General features: G+C 42.3%; 1 protein-coding gene across 4 annotated transcripts in view; it reads left to right on the forward strand.

The window, feature by feature from the left end:
• Prune2 (prune homolog 2 with BCH domain) overlaps window positions 1-20,121 on the forward strand; it is a 262,843-nt gene that overhangs the window by 228,219 nt on the left and 14,503 nt on the right. For all 4 annotated transcript variants that reach the window (XM_021202837.2, XM_029538042.1, XM_021202843.2 and 1 more), the window contains 5 exons: window positions 2,290-2,463; window positions 8,234-8,336; window positions 8,901-9,032; window positions 10,680-10,766; window positions 18,471-18,569. In XM_021202837.2, coding sequence (XP_021058496.2) covers window positions 2,290-2,463; window positions 8,234-8,336; window positions 8,901-9,032; window positions 10,680-10,766; window positions 18,471-18,569 — 595 coding nt within the window. The remainder of the gene's footprint in view (window positions 1-2,289; window positions 2,464-8,233; window positions 8,337-8,900; window positions 9,033-10,679; window positions 10,767-18,470; window positions 18,570-20,121) is intronic.

Here is a 20,121-nt window from a genome sequence, read left to right on the forward strand (position 1 = left end):
AGCTCTAAAACAAAAAGAAGCAAATACACCCAAGAGGAGTAGACAGCAGGAAATGATCAACCAAATAGAAACAGAAAGAGCTATACAAAGAATCAACAAANCCAGGAGCTGGTTCTTTGAGAAAAATTAACAAGATAGATAAACCCTTAGCCAGACTAACCAGAGGGCACAGAGACAGAATACAAATTAATAAAATCAGAAGTGAAAAAGGAGACATAAAAATGAAATATATATTAAAATAATTATTCTGTGTGTTGAATATTAACAGTTTAAAATATTAAAATCATGTTCTACAAACATCATGGAAATAGCATTGATAATTTTTCTCACTGTGCTTGAAATTAGCATTTTCTTAATGTTTAACTTCAAAGAGTTTTTGCTATATTGAAATTTTAAAAATATACTTACTGATAAAATTAAAAACATTTTAAAAACAAAGAAAAAAAAGAAAAGAAAGAAAAAACCCACTGCCCCCAAAACAACAAAGTGTGTGAAAAAAAAACCCCAAAACAAAACAGATAAATGCAAATATATACACACAACATACCTTTCCCCATCCCTTCATAGAGATCACCATGGAAAATTAGAGCAAGCGAGGGCACACTGTAGGAAGTTTGGTGAGTTCACCAAAGTTTAGATGCATGGTGAGTTCACCAAGGGTTTGTGGGTGGCGGGTTTCCTAAGTCAATGGTGGGCATATGTCTACATGGGCATCGGAAGACATACTATGCCTAAACCTAGAGTTTTTAGGTGTTGGATGAGAAGATGAGAAGATGCTAGCTGAGAGAGCTAGCATTAGCAGCTGTGTTTCCCACCTCAAGTAGAAAGGATGAAATACCAGACAAATGAACATGGCATGGTGCTCGAGTAGAAACCATGGTTCCTGCCATCCATCCTTGACAAGCTGAACATAGTGGGACCAGAATGGACCAGGGCTCTGTGGGTGGTATGGCTGTTGGTGTTGGCAAAAAAAAGGCAAGGGCGAAGGCAGGCTTCCCAGCTGAGCTTCAGTTTCCAATACTAAGTAGTTAGGTACTGGTGTATATTTAGTGACTGCCAAATGTTCCAGGATGCAACACAGTTAGTGGGTCCTCATAGGCTGTCTCTAGTTCCAAGAGCTTGCTCAAGCTTTCCTGATTTTGCCCACTCACCTTCCCAGAGTTTGAGTGTTCTGATTAGGTTTCTAAACTAACTGTGGGGCATGTCAGTGGAAGTGAATATTAAAGGAGGCTCAGACAAAGTTTAATAGCCCAAGGTATTCACAGCCTCTTCAGACTGAGAGTCACACTCAAGGCATGTCAGTAGCTAGGAGGATTTACAGAGCACACTATGGACTGTATTTGCTGCTAGCTTTGTTACCAGTTTCTGCATTGGTTTCATGTTTAATACCTGCTGCCGTTGCCAGTGCCGGTGAGTAGGAAGCACAGCACTTCCTGTTACTATCGTTATGCTACAGGAGGATTGAGACCAAGAACAGTGTAATTTAAATGGTCTTTTCCACTGTGTAAAAATATGAAGGATAACATCTCAGAACTAGGGGAGAGGATATAATCTTTCTTTTCAGATCATTTAAAGCTACGAAGACTACCCATTGTTAAACTTTACCAGTACTTCTAGTGAAAATGGTTAGCACTTGCAGCTTATTCTTTTAATAAACAACGTGATGATTATTTTGAATGCGTAAGAACAAATTTCCTACCAAAGAATACTCTGGGGTTTTTACTGCTGTTGTTGCTTTGTTTACCCCAAATTTCCGGTCTCCGAGGTTGCTTGTGTCTCCTTTACTGTACAATCTTTACTGTAGCATATTTTGAAACAATGTAAGGGGAGTGTTAACAGACTTCTGTATAAGCATATGTCCTAGCTTCACAACAGGACAGCGGCTTCATCCCTGTCCTAAGAGACTTACAGGAGAGGTCTAAGACTGGGAGCATCATCAAGTTAAGGCATTCAAACAGTCCAAACAACTGTGGGAAGAAGGACCAAGGAAGCCAAAAGTATCTGGCCTGATATCACCCAACCAGAAAGACCTATAGTGCTTACTCAGTATGAACAAGGTTGGTACTAGAACTCCAACCTCAACTGTTCTTACTTCAGCATGGCCTTAGGAAATGATTTGGTTCATCAATCAGTCTATAAGGTAGGTGTTGTGTGGTCAGGCTGCTGCCCAACCCTAAGGAAACTGTGTATGATATACAGCTCGAGTAGGTGGCTCTGCAAGTAGGTGTCTTACAATCCAGTCTCTTGTCTGCTTTTCCTGTGAAGTCCTGCTCTGTGCTTCACTTCTAGAAGATCCCATGGCCAACAAAAGCTCTGGTCAAGAGTCAGAGTCTATTCCAGAATATACGGCTGAAGAGGAGCGCGAAGACAACCGGCTGTGGAGGACGGTGGTCATCGGAGAGCAGGAGCAACGGATTGACATGAAGGTCATTGAACCCTACAGGAGAGTCATTTCTCATGGAGGTACTCAATCTGTTCAAGTCCAGGAAATGGGAGGAGCCAACTCTAGTTTTCACTGGGAAACAAATGTGGGTTCAGCTGAATTCTCAGCACATAGAACCCCAGAGTCATTATAAGACCTAGAGGGGCTTCCTATCCTCTACAGAGGCTCCGACTCATCTTTTTAGACTCAGCCTAATAGTTACTTCACTTATGCAAAGTCTGTTTACCTATGAACCACATTAAATTCGGAACAGACAAAAGCTAACCACTGTCAAAATCTGCATTTTGGCAAGAGACCCAGGAGAGGGCAGAGTGTGTTTTGTATTTCCAGTGTTTTACCTGGGGGCTCCAGGCACCCATGGGGCTTTGATCAATTGGAGACTCAGAAAAAAAGTCAGATGAGCACAGACATTGCTTTGAATATTGTTGACTTCAGAAAACGTCAGTGGCTGTTTGCTTTGTTGGCTGCATGTGTCCCTGTCCTGTCATCCCTAACCACCTAGACATTCGTGAAAATGTGCCAGCTCACGAGGTAGCCGCTGCTGTCTGTCTGTGCTCTCTCTCTCTCTCTACCCTAATGAGAACTAGGAAATTCACTTGGGCGTCCATTGAGGGTTTGCTTTTCAGCACTAGTGGCTAAAACCAGGGGTTCTCATATGCTAGGTAAGGGCTCCACCACTGAGCTGTATCCTTAGCCCTTCTTGATACTTCATCAAATCAAGAGAATTGGATTTCTAAGGAGCACACAGATATCTTGGGCAACTATCCCTCCCACAATGCATCTCTCACCTCCCTTCCCATGTATTACTACCTCCCATGAGCGCCAGGGCCACCCAAGGAAACTGATTGACTGAGAGGCAAGGATGCACTTAGGAGCCATTGGCCTCCATCTTTCTGTTTCCTGCCTTACTGTATGATCTAGAACAGCAGTGTGGCCCTGGGATGCCTGCTGTGGACAGGGCTAGGATCCTGTGAAAGGAATCTCTCCCACACTCTTTTGGAATGATGCTAAGCAAAGCTTGCTGAGAATGACCAAGGACTGTAGAGTTGAGCCCTTGCTGGGATAAGAAGCAAAACCAGAACCCTTCTCCAGTGTTCACAGAAGTCCTCCTTGCTTGAAAGTGCCCCTCTGGTAGTTTTGGTTTGTTTACTTTGGGGAAGTAAACAAACAAACAACAAATAAATCTCACCAAGGTTGACTACAAAATGTCTGACTGGGCTTTCTCTAAAATGCATGGTAAATATAGAAAAGTCTGCCAGAGTAAATCAAAGTCACATGGAGATGAGGCACGGACATGGTTCCCCTTGCTCTTTGTCCTAGAACCCATGTCATGAAAAGGCTGGCCCATGTTCTGCTGTCACTGTAAGGCCAAACTACCTCTTGCTACCTCAGTGGAATCACCTATTTGTCTTTTCAAGCCCAGTTAAATCAAGTGAGTTGGGTGTCCTGGTGTCCAGGTCATTGGAATCAGGCCAGAGTGGTCACCAGGAGTACACTTGGTGACGAAGACTGTGTCTGCCTGCCTTGGTCTCTGTAAAGTCCGTTTGTGATCTGAGGAAACTCGTTTGCTGAGCTCATTCCCTGCCACCCCCTCCCCTTGGCACTTGCTCCTCTCCACAGTGTGTTGTGTGCACTTGGCTTTTGTCTGAGTGACAGTCAGTTTGTGTTGATGACGAGAAGGCCCCCTTTCCTTTCCCTGGCTCTGCCTCAGGCTCCTCCAGGCACCCAGCTGCATGAATATGCCTCTGGCTGTCCCCTCGACCCGCCCGATATCAAGAAGCCACCTCTCCCTACATGCTGGGCAGCTTTTGTGCTCTAGGTCAGAATCGCTCAGATGTTACTTCTGAATTTGACAAAGCTTAGTCTTCCATGTTGGGAACTCACACCACTCTCCTGGATTCTGTGGGAACACAGCATCTTAACATCCGGCCAAGCTACTCAGCCTGGCTTCTGGGGAGCATGTCAAAACAGACGGCCCAGTAAACACGAGTCCTGCTTCTGAGCTCCCTCCACATTTGCTCTGAAGATGTTTCCTGTCAGCCCCAAGAGAAACCTCTGCTAGGACACTATTCAGCACAGGAAACTGCAAGATGGGAGTAACCAAGGGCTTAGAGAAACTGACCCACAGTCAGAGGCTGCCCAGGGTTCACGGCTGTGTTCATCATTCACTCTTCAGATTTGGTAACCATGGCATGAGCACCCTGTGCACATTTCAGGGTCTCGGACCTTGGTGCATCCCCTAACCTTCTGTGGCCTCAGCTACTCTGTCCACTGAAAGAGGCAGATTGTGATACCAATGTTCACATCCTATGGACCCATGAATAACATTCTTGTTATCTGCTTAACACCCCCACTACCACCACTAGAAAAAAGCAATATGCACGATGGATGGTTTTACATAGCCCATGCCATGGGATCATGTGGAAGCCAGAACTTTTATGTATAGTTTTTATACATAGAGCTGAGAATAAGGTCACTGAATAACCAAGAGCTGTCATACCGAAGGACGTTAACAAGGAGTTTCCTTTCTTCTTCTCTTTTTACTTCTCTTATTTCCCTCTAGGAGACTCAGGTAACCTTCTCTGCAGTGTTGCTGGACAAACAAGCCTGGAGGGCATGAGCAGAAGCCTTGCTGGCTGGTGTGTGTGTGTGTGTGTTCTGTTGCACCCGTGACATCTTTCCTTCTCTCTCCATTCCATTTGCTGGCCAGCAAACTTGTGTCACATCTCTTTCATGCCTCTTGGGTCACCTCAGGTAAGGTCTGCCATCACTACTCCATAGGGCCGCAGGAGGCTCCATGGTGGAGTTGCTGGCACCCACACATCCCTGGCTGCCACCACAACATGCGTCTTATGTCCGCCTCTTGTTTATGACAACAGCGTCTGACAAGTTAGTATTTAAACAACCAAGCTCCAAGTCAGGCCTGTGATTCCAGCTACTTGGGAGTCTAAGACAGGGGAATTCTAAATGTAAGGCTTTCCTAGGCTATAGAGCAATTGGAGGCCAAACTAGGCAACTTATTGAGATGCTGACTTAAAATGAATATAAAAATAAGACTGAACATGAGGCTTAGCAGAACATTGCCACAGCCTATGCCAGGACTTAGGTGCAATCCCCAGTATAAATAGACAGACAAACCAAATTTCGTAGGAGTTTTGTTGTTACCAACAGGCAACTTTACCTGAACAGTGGAATGATTTGGGACAGAAGATGAGGGGTTAGCTGGCCCCAGAAAGCATCTGTATAGAGGACTATAGAGCAAAGTTCCTCACTCTAGTTACTGTTCTTACTCATAAGTATTTTATTTTATTTTATTTTATTTTATTTTATTTTATTTTATTTTATTTTATTTTATTTTATTTTATTGAGCTAGGAACTAGCTGTACAGCCCAGGGCATCCTTGAACTAATAATCTTTCTGCTATAGCATCCCAAGTGCTGATTGCCAGAATGTGCTATTATGTCTCACTGGTGAGCAGTTATTTTTCAAGCACGTCCAAAGCTTCACTCCAGAGATATCAGTTCACAATTTAGAGGACAGGCTTTCCCGTGAGAATCCCCCCTTACTCTGTTGCTGTTCTTGCACGCTGCCCCTTATTTTCTTCCCNCTCTGTTGCTGTTCTTGCACGCTGCCCCTTATTTTCTTCCCTTTCATTTTGCCCCATTTTTCCTTAAAGCTCCTCTACCCAAAGTGCCTAGGGTCACTTTTATTTGTAAATTCAGCAGCTTTTGTACAACGCTAATGGCTCACGTGGACAGTGGCCCCTGAGTACTCCTTTGTTAGATGATGCAGGGATTGCAATGCCACGACATTCTGAGCACACATAACGTTTCTTAAGGATCCTCCGGAAGCAGAAAAGCTTATGGAATAGCCCTGATCTCAATGAGTTGACGCCTGTGGCTGACAGCTGGGTTTGGAAAGATGGTTTGGTTTGTGCTTGTTCTCCCAGCGGGACTGTGGCATCAACCCTTTTGTGTCGGATGCTTATGGTCTCCTGTGCTGTCTGAACTGTATGTCTTCATGTTAGCTCACTTCAGCATCCCTTGCGGATTTCCATTTATTTGTGAGTCCTTGGAAGTACAACTGTTTGAAACAGGAACCCCTAACGTAAAATATCTCTCTCAAGATTTTCTTCACGTTAACACTCTAAGAAGGAGCTGGTAGATCACTACATAATGGGAATCATAGACTTGAAGCAGCAAGACCAGAGGGAGGCTGAGGGGATGATGTCTCACAAATGTGCTGTACCAGATGTAATACTGACATAGGTGGCATCTTGTAAGATATGTGGCAAAAACAAAAAACAAACAAAACCAAACGAAACCATCCTGTACAACACCCCAAACTAGTCTCACTTACAAGCCCACAACTGGATGCACTTTTAGTTCACTTTCCTCCTGCTTTGCTGGTGGTAGAGTCATAATAGGTATTTCTGTAAGGGACATCAAGGGGAAGCCATCCCAATCTACCACCAACATTTGCCTGCTACGTCCCCACCAGAGCCATAGCCACAGCTCTGAAAGGAAAATAAAACACGCTTGAGTTTTGAGAGCATGGGATCAGGCCTTGGAGTACTCTTGTCCTGCCCTGCTCAAAGCCTTGAAGGCATCTATCTTTTTGTAGTGACTGCAAGGTTGGAACCATATGATGTAAACTACTACGAGTATGTAGTTGGGGATATTTGATGGGTTGGTGAGATGGCTAAGCAGTTAAGGGTTCTACCTGCCTGGTGACATGTATTTCCTGACCAGAACTCCTGTGGTAGAAGGAGAGAACTGACCCTTACAAGTTGTTCTCTGACCTCCACAGGTTAGTCAGGGGACGTGTTTGTACACTTGTCACACTCAAACACCAGATGTATGTATGTATGTATGGATAGATAGATAGATAGATAGATAGATAGATAGATAGATAGATAGATAGATAGATGGGCTCTGAGGAAGCAGAATGCTTGTGGGAGAGATGCTAAAATTATGTCAGTTATTTAAGAAGATGAGAATGATGTCCTGAGGTATATCTATGTTCTTTGACTTTTGGAGTGTGAATGGTGGATTTATCTGCCTTTCACAGATCTTGTTTTTCTCAGCTCCACCTGCAAATAGCACTTCCACCTTCCACCCAACTCATCCGGAAATGATTCTCAAGTTTTCCCAAATGCATATATTTTCATAGGACACACAGAGAATTTAGGTAGGCCCTTTTTTTAGTATGCTGCTTTCTCTAAGCTGTGAGGCTGTGAATTTTGTGCTGTTATTCTGGGGCGGGCCAGAGGTTACCACATCTTCCTGCACTTCCTGTTATATCTAGAGAATCCAGATTACTACAGTCAAATGACTAGGCCTGGAAATCAAAATGAAGGTATTTTGCATGTCTCTCTTCTAGGCCATGGTTACTGGAGTGTGTGGGTCTGGGATTGTATTGCAATTCACTGACAAAATGTCACAGTTAACTGGATCTCAAACTAAAGAGAATCAATATAGGTCTAGAAGAACCTCTTTCAGTCATCAGAATGAAATTTTATATGGATTAGCATTTTTATAAATCAGTGTTAAGTTCGAGACATATGAGTCAAAGTGCCTCATAGTATACATACAAGACTCTATATTAACATGTTAACCACTAAAAGATAAAATACTTGTGTATATACGTATAGGGTATCCTTCACTATGCTTGCTCATTTTATGATATAGCGCACACACTGGGCAAGACTTCAGATTTCTCCGGTTATGAGCAATATGAGCTTGTTAAGGGATTTCACTCAGTCACACATATCTTCTCATTTGTCCCCAGGATACTATGGGGACGGTCTGAATGCCATCATTGTGTTTGCTGCCTGCTTTCTGCCAGACAGCAGCCGGGCGGATTACCACTATGTCATGGAAAACCTATTCCTGTGAGTGGTGATTGGGTTGGCCTCTATGGGCATGTGACGACTCATAAAGACGTCTTTCACTGAATGGGGGTATGGCCTATCCAGTCCTGAGCCTTTGATAAGAAGCCAGTAAGACTTCAGTCACAGAGCCTTGCCCTAGGGAACTCTGTTCATAGAATAGAGGATTAACCAAACGAGCACAGTTTGGCCTGTAGTTAAAACTTGCCTGACATTTCCTTTGAGCAGAGGATTGTTTTCATTCCTGTTAGCATGGTCATGGTGAGGGAAACCTGCCTTCACCGACTCTTGACCTTGGTTAATCTGAGTTGCCCTTAATGTTTGATAACATCGCTGAAATTATTTATTTTAATGTCAGCTTTTAAACTCACATATTTTTCTAGGGTGGCTGCACATGTACAAATAAGAGGGCAATGTTGATGCATTGTTCTCAAGGAAAAGATACCACGTTCCACTGCTCTCCAGTGTCTTTCACCCTGTAATTTGAATGTCACTTAATTACAGTGTAAGTAGAATGAGATCTCTGATGGGAAAACTGAAAACATTTCTCTTCCTTCCTGTGATCAGATATGTAATAAGTACCTTAGAGCTGATGGTTGCTGAAGACTACATGATCGTGTACTTAAACGGTGCAACCCCAAGGCGGAAGATGCCAGGCCTAGGCTGGATGAAGAAATGCTACCAGATGATTGACAGACGGTATGTAGCTGCAGCCATATAATCACTGTTTTGACTACCTCAGTATCTCTCACGTAGTTCTCTTTTAGCCTATATAATACAGGCATATCTTAGAGATTACAGGTTACTCACACATGAAGCAGCAAGCTGTCAAAATATGAATGAAGTGTTGTGTGATGCCTAAAGCTGCTCCTTCCTGGTTCTTGCTGGCTGTCATCCTGAAGCTGGCAGACCTGATCCATTCTAGACTGAAGGTGTGTTGGTGCAACTTGAGTGGACAAACCTAGTAGTTACCCATGAGTCTCAGTGGTGTCATGTGACCTGGCTATTGTTTTCTATACTAGGGCAATGATGGCTTACAAAACTGTTGTGTTAGTTCGGTATTCGGTGAGTGCTAGCCCAGCACTGCCTTTGTGTGCACCCTTCCTCTCTGCTCAATCTTTTTTGTCCTATATAAGAAAATTAACATAAGCCAACTACTCATTGATGATATCTAGTATGTATTACATCCCATTAGATGAGGCTTCTTTCATAAATGCCATGAAAGTGCCCCATTACCTTTGACTAAAATCCATTTTATGATCTAACAATAATAAAATAGCATTGTTAATACTGAAAATGTGCCTGAAAACCAAGAATTATTAAAAAATGGTCGATTTTCTTTATATATAAGAACAAAACAAGGCTTAGTCAAAGAAAACAAATCGTCAAGGGTTAGAGGATGTAGCTTATTTGGAAGAATGCTGGAGTGTGCACTGTGTCCCATCACCTGCATATAAACTATAATCCCTGCATTCCTGAGGTGACAGCAAGAGAATCAAAAGCTGGAGGTCATCCTTAGCTACCCAGTGAGTATGAGGCCAGCCTGGGCTACACAAGTCCCTGTCTCAAAACCAAAAACAATAAAAAAAAATAAATTAATTAATAGTAAAATAGTTGGAGAGTGTCTTCTTTTCAAGTTAACCAAGATAAAGATGATGAAATTTAAAATCATCATGAAGCAAAAATAGGGCAATTGTTATAAATCTATATGCTGTAGAAATATTACTCTTCTCTTTCACATTTGCACTGCTGGAAAAATGAGATTTAAGTGTCAAGTTATGTCTCAAAAATCACTTCAGGAAGTTAGGGAGATAACTTAGTTTATGGAGTGTTTGCAAGCACAAAGACCTGAGCTTAATTTCCCAGGTAAAAAAACACCTAGGTGTGGTGGCGCGTGCTTATATGCCTAGTTCTGGGGAGGCAGAGACAAGCGGACTCCTGGAGCTCACTGGCCGACCTGCAGAGTCTGATCAGCAAACCCCAGGACTTGGTGGGAGACTGTTTCAGAAAACAAGGTAGATGGCTCCTGAAGAGTGACACTAGAAACTGGGTTCCCTGCAGGAATGCATGCACACCTATTCACATACCCAAGCCTGTGAACACACACACACACACACACACACACACACACACACACACGCACACATGTGTGCACACACATAGGATTGAGGAGAGAGAAAACATAAAAAATGCATTTTAAAAATTCATCCTGCACATTCTATACATCAGAAATAGTAACCTTCCTAAGAAGTCCTCCCAGGACTGCATAGATTCATATTTGGGGGTCTATTTTCTATTGAAAAGTAAGTTAGCAATCATATAGAATTGTTTCTTTTTTCAAAATAGGTTGCGCAAGAATTTGAAGTCGTTCATCATTGTCCACCCGTCTTGGTTCATCAGAACGATCCTTGCAGTGACTCGGCCTTTTATAAGGTATAACTGTGATAGTCACAAGACGACTGCATATGTTTTCAGAGTATGCAAAAAATGTACAAAACCACAAAATATGTAACAAGGGCTTGTAAGCTAAGAGAACTCAGGGAAACTTAATTTACCTCTGCCTTCCTGGAAAGATACTTTGTACTATGCATCAAGAGTCTTCATTTAAAGGGCCAGATGTGATGGCACACACCTGTAATTTCAGCACTCAGGATTCTAAGGCAGGAGGATTACAAGTTTTAGGCCATAGGGTTCTTTAGCAAACACTTTCTTTCTTTCTTTCTTTCTTTCTTTCTTTCTTTCTTTCTTTCTTTCTTTCTTTCTTTCTTTCTTTCTTTCTTATTCTTTTAAAGTGCTATTTACTTCATATAAGTATTTTCTCCAACTATTACAAAGTCTGGTCTCTAAATTGCTTCCTGCAAGTGTGGACCACGAATGGTAAGTCCCATGCCACATTGGAGGATGAGCCAATACTTTACAGAGATTCGTTATTTTGTATGAAATAGAACGTTTGGATGACACGAGACGGTAAAGGCTAGGAAGGACTAAAGTGCAGGCCTTAAGTGTGTCGTTTTTTTCTGGGCAAGAACTGTGCAGGCAGCAAAACTGGGTGAAGCATCTGAGGGGCAGTTTCGTGAGTTGCACTGGGCTCAAATGTAAGAGGCGTTGCTTCTATTCAGTGAAGATTCAACACTTGACTTAGGCACTATATGACTTCATGTTTGGAGATGTGAAGAAAATAAGACACAGTTCATAATATAGTAAAACTTGAAACAGTCAAATAATTGACACTATTTATTTTCCGGAAACCTTTAAAAATAGAATAAAGTCTCACATATCATCAAGGTAGATAATAGCTAAATGTAAAATGTGTGTGTGTGTGTGTGTGTGTGTGTGTGTGTGTGTGTGAGAGAGAGAGAGAGAGAGAGAGAGANGAGAGAGAGAGAGAGAGAGAGAGAGAGAGAGAGAGAGAGAGAGAGAGAGATAGAATGTCTGTATGCGTGTTTGTGTGTGTATGTGTGTACGTTTGTGTGTGTATATGTGTGTGTGTTTGTGTGTGAGAGTGTGTATATATGTGTGTGTGAGTGTGTGTGTGTGTGTGTGTGTGTGTGTGTGTGTAAATAATGGAGTTGTGTTGGTTTGTTTTTTCATTGTACCTTCCAGGCTTTTTTGTTTTAGAAGGATTGGTGTTTTAATAGCAATTAAAATACTAAATATTGTTATGTTGATATTTATTAGCATACTCATTCCTGCCTCTTACAATAGAGTAGCAGGATTCTGCTGGCGACAAATGCACTGCTGACTAAAGTATGAGGAATCTGATGAATTGCATTTTTAAAAAAGTTTTATGGAGTGTGGGCTAGTGAAGTAATTCAGTAAGTAGTTCAGTAGTGTTTGCTGCCCAAGCTTGATGACCTGAGTTCAAACCTCAGAACCCCACATTAAAAACCAGATGTGGCCAGATGTGGTGGCAAACACCTTTAATCCCAGCACACAGAGGGCAGAGGCAGATGGATCTCTGTGAGTTTGAGGCTAGCCTGTCTACAGAAAAACTTCCAGGACAGCCAGGGCCATTACATAGAGAAATATTCTCAAAACAACATCAAAAACAAAACAAAAATAAACAACAACAACCAAACAAACAAACAAACAGATGTGGTGGTCTGCTTCTGTAATCCCAGCATTCCCATAAGAGGTAGAAACAGGAGAACCAGCCTGAAGCCCGTGTCTGGTGGCCTGGAGTAGGGCACCTACAGAGATAGGATCCTATCTCAACAAGGAGACCTGGGGGAATCAGTTTCCCAAATTTATCTTCTGTGGCACATGTGCCCCCCCACCCCAGAGAAAGGGGATGATATTTTGAGTGCAAAGTATATAAAAAGGTACTTATTAACTACAGAAATACTTTGATGAGAGAGTAAGAATCAATGTACACAGATAAGCTTTTAAAATTTTAGCTTTCTGTTTTATTTTTGATTTATCTTCCGCATATGCATGTTTTGCCTGAGGTCAGAAGAGGGTGTCTAGTCTCGGGAACTGGGGTTGCAGATGGTTGTTAGTTGTCGTATGGGTGCTAGGACTTGAACCCACATCTTTGGGAAGAGAAGTAAGTGGTCTTAACTGATGAGCCACCTCTCCAGCCCCAAATTTTAGCTTTAAAAATACCAAAAGCTTATTTAAAATTTCGTATGAGCCCTACCCCTCTCCAGCCACAGCATAGCTGCACCAGAAGTGACCTGGGTACAGGAGAGCTGGCACCCTTCCCAGCCAGCTGCTGTTCTGCACTCAACAGGGGTGCAGGTGGAGAAAGACTCACTTTCCCTAGTGGGGCAGGCCACAAGGTGTTTGACCATGCTCCAGTGAGTATATCAACAACACCAAATGGACCTTTTCTCTTTTCTTTCTCCTTTTTTGGAAGGGATGTCATGACCGAGGGGTAGAGTTTCATATAGGTATGTGCACGTAAGTGTGGGTCTGTGGAGGTCAGAAGAGGGCATCTGGTCCCATGGAGCTGGAGTTGCGGCAAGTGTAAGCCACCTAATAAATAGGGATGCTGAGAGCCAAACTTGGTTTTCTGTGGCAGTAGCAGGTACTCTTGCTGACAAACCATCTCACCAGCTCCCCAAATTCAGCTCTTATAGATCAAGTTTTAGTTTGGGGCCTTTTGCGGTAGGGTCATGCTCTATACCCCAGATTGGCCTGTGACTAAGTAAGTAGCCCAGGCCAGTTTTGAACTGACTGAAATTCTTCTGCCTCAACACCAACACTGACTTCTTCCTTAACTTCCTCTTCTGCCTCCTCCACTTTTTCTTCTTTCTTCTTCTTTTGTTTTTGTTTGTTTGTTGTTGTTTCTTTGGGGGCTTGTTTTTGTTTGGTTGGTTGGGTTTATTTTTTGTTTGTTTTTGAGACAGGGTCTCTCTATGTAGTCCTGGCTATCTTGGAGCTTTCTATGTAGACTAGGATGGCCTCAAACTTACAAAAATCCTCCTGTCACTGCCTCCTGACACTTCTTAGATTAAAGTCATGTGCCACCAGACCCAGCCTTGAGTACTAGAATTATGGGCATGGGTCATCGTGTAAATGTAAAACTTTTTAATAAATAAATTATTCTTTGCTATATGAATTTTAAAAATTGATAATGGTTTAGCACATAGTGGCTTCATGTGCCTGCCATGTGTAATTTGCAAGGCCCTAAATTCAATCCCTAAGACTATAAAACAAATAGAATTAAACCACCCTAATGTAACTGCCATCCGAGAGGCTTCATCCAGCAGCTGATGGAGACAGATGCAAAGACCCACAGCCAAACAATAGGCAGAGACCAGGGAGTCTTGTGGAAGATTGGGGAGGTTTGTGGGAACCCGAGGAATCAAGGACATCACAAGAAGACCTACAGAGCCAACTAACCTGGGCCCTGGGGACTCACAGAGACTGAACCATCAACCAAAGAGCATGCATGGTCTGGACCTAGGCCCCCTGCACATATGTAACAGATGTGCAGCATGGTCTTCATGAGGGTCCCCTAACAATTGGAGCAGGGACTGTCTCTTACTTGGGCTCTGTTGCCTGCCTTTGGATACCTTTCCCCTAGCTGGCTGCCTTGTCTGACTTCAGTGAGAAAGGATGCACTTAGTTCTGATGAGACTTGATATGCCAGGGTAAATTGGTACTAAAGGAGGCTCCCTTTCTCTGAGGAGAAGGGGCAAGGGGTAATGGGAGAATCGTGGTGGGAGGCTAAGACTGGAGGGAGAGGAGGGGGTCTGCAATTAGGATGTAAAGTGAATAAATAAATTAGTGAAGGAAATAATTAAATCATCGACCAAAAGCAATTAGTCAATGATCTAGGCCTTATTGATAACTCTGGTCTTGGTTTCAGGTACATTATCTGAGTGTGGTTTCTGCCATTATCAGCCACAGACACTGTAGAAACAAGTAAATGACTGTGATCCAGTCAAACTTTATTTCTGATCACTAAACTATTGTTGGTTGGCATTCTCTTCAGCCATTTAAAAACTATATGAACAGAGCTGGAGAGATGGCTCCGTGATTAAAAGAACTTACTGAACAAGCACAAGGACTGGAGATCAGAACCCAGAATGCATATAAAAGCCAGGCATGGTTCTGAAAACTCCTATAACCCTATCAGAACAGGCAAAGACTGGAGAATAGAGCTTTCTGGCTGCTGGCCTAGCTGAAAAAGCACAGGCTTTATCTTCAGCGAGAGATCCTGCTGCAGAAGAAAAAGAAAAAACTAATAGAGAAGGATACTTGATGTGCTTCTGTGGCTACTCACACACACTCACACACACATACACACACTCATACACATACACTCACACACACACATACACACACATACACACACACACACACACACACACACACACACAGGCCACACACCATAGCTAAAGAGCAACATCTTTGGTGAAGGTATATGAGAAACAGTTTTTAATTAAAATGAGCTACTTGTTTGTGCCAAATACTCACCATTCCCTTAGTCACAAATGACTGAGAACTTGCACAGCTCAATGGCTGCCCTCCGGGAGCTCCAAATCTCGCTATGGATACTGGCAGCTAAGTGGGCAGTGACCATGCAACGTGAAATGGAAGCACTTTGTAGGGGTGATAACTCTACATAAGGACGAGTTTGAGGGTAATGTGTAGAAAACAAGGGGTTGGGGGGTGTATCTAGGCAATCTTCAAGGTGACTTTTGAGGGACTAGGTAGGTTAGCTAGCTGAAGTAAGAAGAAATGTAGCTGCCATTTGAACTTTGTAGGCTCTTCTTTCTTCCACCTTTCTCCACCCTTTCAACTCCCTAACACTTGACCGGAGGGGGAAAAGCATAGAAAGAAAAAGGGGTAATGCTAGTAACTACTTCCTGATGATTAGGGGCATTGAGTTCCTTGGGGGCAAGTTTGATCTTTGCCATCAAGGTAACTGAGTTTTTCTCTTTTTTCTTCCTGGGCACAACTACTTAAACTGTGACCAACAACAACCAACAGTGATCAACCAACAGGCCACCATGCCTCTGAAAAGCCCCCAGAATTCCAAATGCCATACAATTATAGAAACTCTATCTGCTGCTGGCAACAATCACGCCCCTGCTAGAGCACAAGGCAAATCATAGTCAGCTGCTGTGGACAGTCTGAAGCAGCCCTATATCCCCACACCTGGGATTCAAATGAAAACATATTCTTGTGATATTTCTGTGTGTGTGTTTTTTTAAGGAAGCCAAAACTCCAAAATTGTCACTACAAAGAAAAGCAATCCAGGTAGAGGAAAGGGCAGGCAGGAGGCACGAAGGGCAGAGCATGGTGCGTTGAAAACTATCCGTTCCAGTGAATGAATCATCAGAGGGGGTGGGGCATGTCTCTGCCTCCTCCTCACTTGTCTGCTCAGTCTTTTAGTAGAACTCCAGTCTGTGCCAAACTCCAAAGGAAGTAGTTTAGAAGCCCATATAGCGTGTTGTGTTGTTGGGAATGTATGTTGACCCAAGACTTGGCTGGAAGATTAGAAGTATTCTGGAAACAGGAGGATTGTTTACAAGTCACAGTCCCTGGTAAAAAGCCACAAGTAAAACATTAATTTCATATATATATATATATATATATATATATATATATATATATTAATTTCATATATATATATATATATATGAAATTATATATATTAAACAGGAGGAATGGTTAAAAAGTCAATTAACAGGCAGTTCACACAATTCAGAGGTTCATCAAAACCGTGAAAGAATTTTAGATCATTGAGCAAATTCACTCCAAGCAGAGTGAAATATCTTTAAACTAGTTCGCAATTACACAAGTAAGAAGAGAATACATGTTCAGAAGCACATCTCATCATTTGATGTGGCGTTAGATTCTCCCTTGACCAACCAACCGCCAGTTCCCCCTAGACCAAGTCTCTACTCAGTGTCACCCGGCTCCTTCCAGGCACAGCTAGGCACTTACACACATCTAAGATGTAGCCTTTGTTCCAGACTGCTCGTAACCCAAATCTAATTTTATTGGGATGTAGTTTTGAATGTTGACCTCTCCAGAATGAGCTTTCTAACTAAAAATTTTAAAAAGTAAAAAAGTTATTTTAGTTACACTTGAAAAATTGAGAGGCACACGCTTTTAAAGCATAATCAAACTTTGTGGTCTGAAAGTACTCATAATAATTCTGTTTATTAAAATGAATGAACAGCTAAGCCTTAACCCAGGACTATGGGGAAGCTATGCTCAGGAGTGTGGGCTCTGAGGCTAGACCGCACAGTTTCTCCAGGCTCCCCCACTGAGTACTGGAAAGACCCTCCCCCCTCACCAGGATGTATGTAATAAGAAAAAAAAAAACAGTTGATTTCCATAAATCATGTTAAACAGTGCCTAGCGAAATAGCACACAATTTCCTCCTACAGTTCACTCTCGGTATCTGTGAGGTCTGCAAGTGCAGACTAAGCCAACCACGGAATGGGAGAGGGGAAGACAGTCCCTTCTAGAATGGTGGGAAATGGCATCTTATTTCTAAAGGAGATCTTAACTATTATCTAATAAATAAAGCTTTTGCTATAACCTATAAATTACTATGGAAAATATTAAACATCTCTGAACATACACAGGCTTTTTCTTGTTGGGTTTTTTGTTCTTGTTTTCAGAGAGCATTTTCAGTGTGTGTACATAATTCATGTGTAAATTCTACAGTATTTTATGAACAGACTTTAACACCATTGGACCTTGGGCATGCAGGATTGGGTAGTGATTTCTGGAACCAGTCCAGCATGGCTGCCGAGGGCGAGGTGTGTGCAGAATCTGAAGGCATGGGTCTCACAGAGGTAGACTGATAAATTCAAGGCACTGGCGTTGTAAGATACTCAAAGGGCACACAATTTCAGTTAGAAAATGAAGATGTTCAAAGGAGGGCTTATACAGCAGGATGGCCAGCATTAGTATACATGTTTTATGCTTTCAAATGTCTAAGAAGGTAGCCTCAAAATGTTCTCACTAAACAAACAAACAAACAAACAAACAAAACTAAAATTAAAATAAAAAACCTAAATAAAAGAAAATGAATGTGTGAGGTATCATGTGTTACCTAGCACAACTTAGCAGTTCCACAAAGCACTCGGTACTTCAGAGCACCTGCTATAAACATGAAGTACACACATGCACACATGCATGCACACACACACACACACACACACACACACACACACACACACATTTGTTGATTAAAAAATAGTAATGGCAATTCCTAATATTTCTAATTGACATGTGTGCATATATGTATGTATATATGTATGTATGCATATATGTGTGTATATATGTGTTATGCATGGCATATAACAATAATAAAGAAGAAATTAATTTGGGAGGGGGAGGGTTAGAGGCATGGTGGAGATGTAGTGCTCATGAATGAACTTCTGAGAAATTAAAAGTATTACAAAACAGTTATTAAGCAGTGCTGACCCCATAACAATGGCTGAGGTAATGTTATCCTTTCTGCTCAGCAAGCACACTGGGTCAAGCTTGAGCATATCAAGAATTCGGGATGTGGTTATGGGTCAGAGTGCATGCTTAACATGTGTCCCCACTCATAATCACATAGAAAAGAACTGCAAGAAGGCTTTCAGGGAAAGACAGCAGCTTTAGGAGGGAAGCGTAGCAACTGATGATGTAAGTCTCTTCTCCTTTTTCTTCTTCCAGCTCAAAATTCAGCAGTAAAATTAAATATGTGACTAGTTTATCTGAGCTCAGTGGCCTGATCCCCATGGACTGCATCCACATTCCAGAGAGCATCATCAAGTAAGTATGAGGGCTTTGGAGCGCTGGTGAGAAAGAAGTCACACCAGAGAAGGGGGATGGGAAAACAAGCCCTTCTAGCATGATGGGAAATGGCATCTTATTTCTAGAGGAAATAAGTGTTATCTAATAAAGCTTTGGCTTTAACCTAAAAATCTATTCTTTCAGATCCTCTTTCATATGACTTGTAATGATTAATTATTGACTTTTATTTTTTTATTTCATACTATATATTTGATCATATCTTTCCAACCAAGATTAACTATTGACATTTTTACCTTGAAATTTGTTTCCACTCTGGAGACACCATTAGTATGAACTAGAACATTTATACCTGTTACACTATATTTTGCATTAAGGTTTTCCCATATTTTAAATTTTTTTCCTTAAGTAATTTGCTTACATGACCCCATGCTTTACATGGAGAAAATAGTAAAAAGGAAAAACCTTTTTCTTCGAATCCCTCCCCCTCCCCACCAATGCCTTTACAGGGAAGATTAGCTGGAGAGCCTCTGTTGAGGAGTGGGTGGGTTGTGAGTAATAGTTTCCTTGCTTAGGCACAGGCAAGGAGACAGCCTGGGGTGGAAAGCGCACACACTGTGGGTGTGAAGATCACGTCTGAAAGTAGTAATGAGAGCTAACTCAAAGTATTTGGAACTGGAATATGAGGACAGAGATGTTAGAGGACGGACATTCCTATCTGATACCCTGTTGCAAAGAACCATTAATGTTCTGTGAGTCCTGTCCTGCTTTTGTCTCTTGATGCGGCCGATTAACCTGTTCTTGTTTCATTGGACTTGAAAGGGACTTGATCACGGGCTCTAAGAAAAAGAAAACAAGCGTTCTGTATCTCCATCCAGAAAACAGACAGCAAAACAGACCTTCTGATGAGGCCTCCAAAATATCTCAGTAGCACACACATAGAAACTTGGGTCTTCTCGCTTTTACCCTTACCATTTATTTACTCTGGAACAAAGAAGGCCTGTGCTTTATAGATCACTTAATTAAACCCCATCTCACAGGTGCCTGGTAAGTAAGTTAGTAAGACGTTACTTATGGAAATATGAGGAGGGACCAGACAGGGACAGGACCGGAATTTAAATCCAAATTAGCCTGTCACCAAATGACCACATGCTTTTCTAGTAGGGTCTTCATCTTTCTTCAAATGTCATCCTAAGCCCAATAGCTCACAAATAGATGTGTCTGGTTTCCCTCCATCAGCCAAAGCAGGCCCTAACACTGGCTACTGAGAGACTTACTGGAGTCAGGTGACTCAGCTTAGTCAAGCAGCACTGGTGGGATTGTAACCAGGGCTTCAGCCCTCAGGAGCCTCCCTGAAGTCTCCCAACCAGCACACCCTCCAGCTCTGGCCTGTGTACCATAAGCCGCACCCTGTCTCCCAAACCCACTCTTCCTTTAAAAAAATAATGGTGATATAGAGTCAATGGGGATTCCTGGGAGCAGCGGAGACTTCAGGTGAGCAGCTGCTGGTGGGATGGTGCCTAGCATCCTGGAAAATTAATAGCCAAAAGTCATGCCAGGCTAGTGGCTTCTG

Source organism: Mus pahari, chromosome 1 (assembly GCF_900095145.1).
Source record: "Mus pahari chromosome 1, PAHARI_EIJ_v1.1, whole genome shotgun sequence".
NCBI lineage: Eukaryota > Metazoa > Chordata > Mammalia > Rodentia > Muridae > Mus > Mus pahari.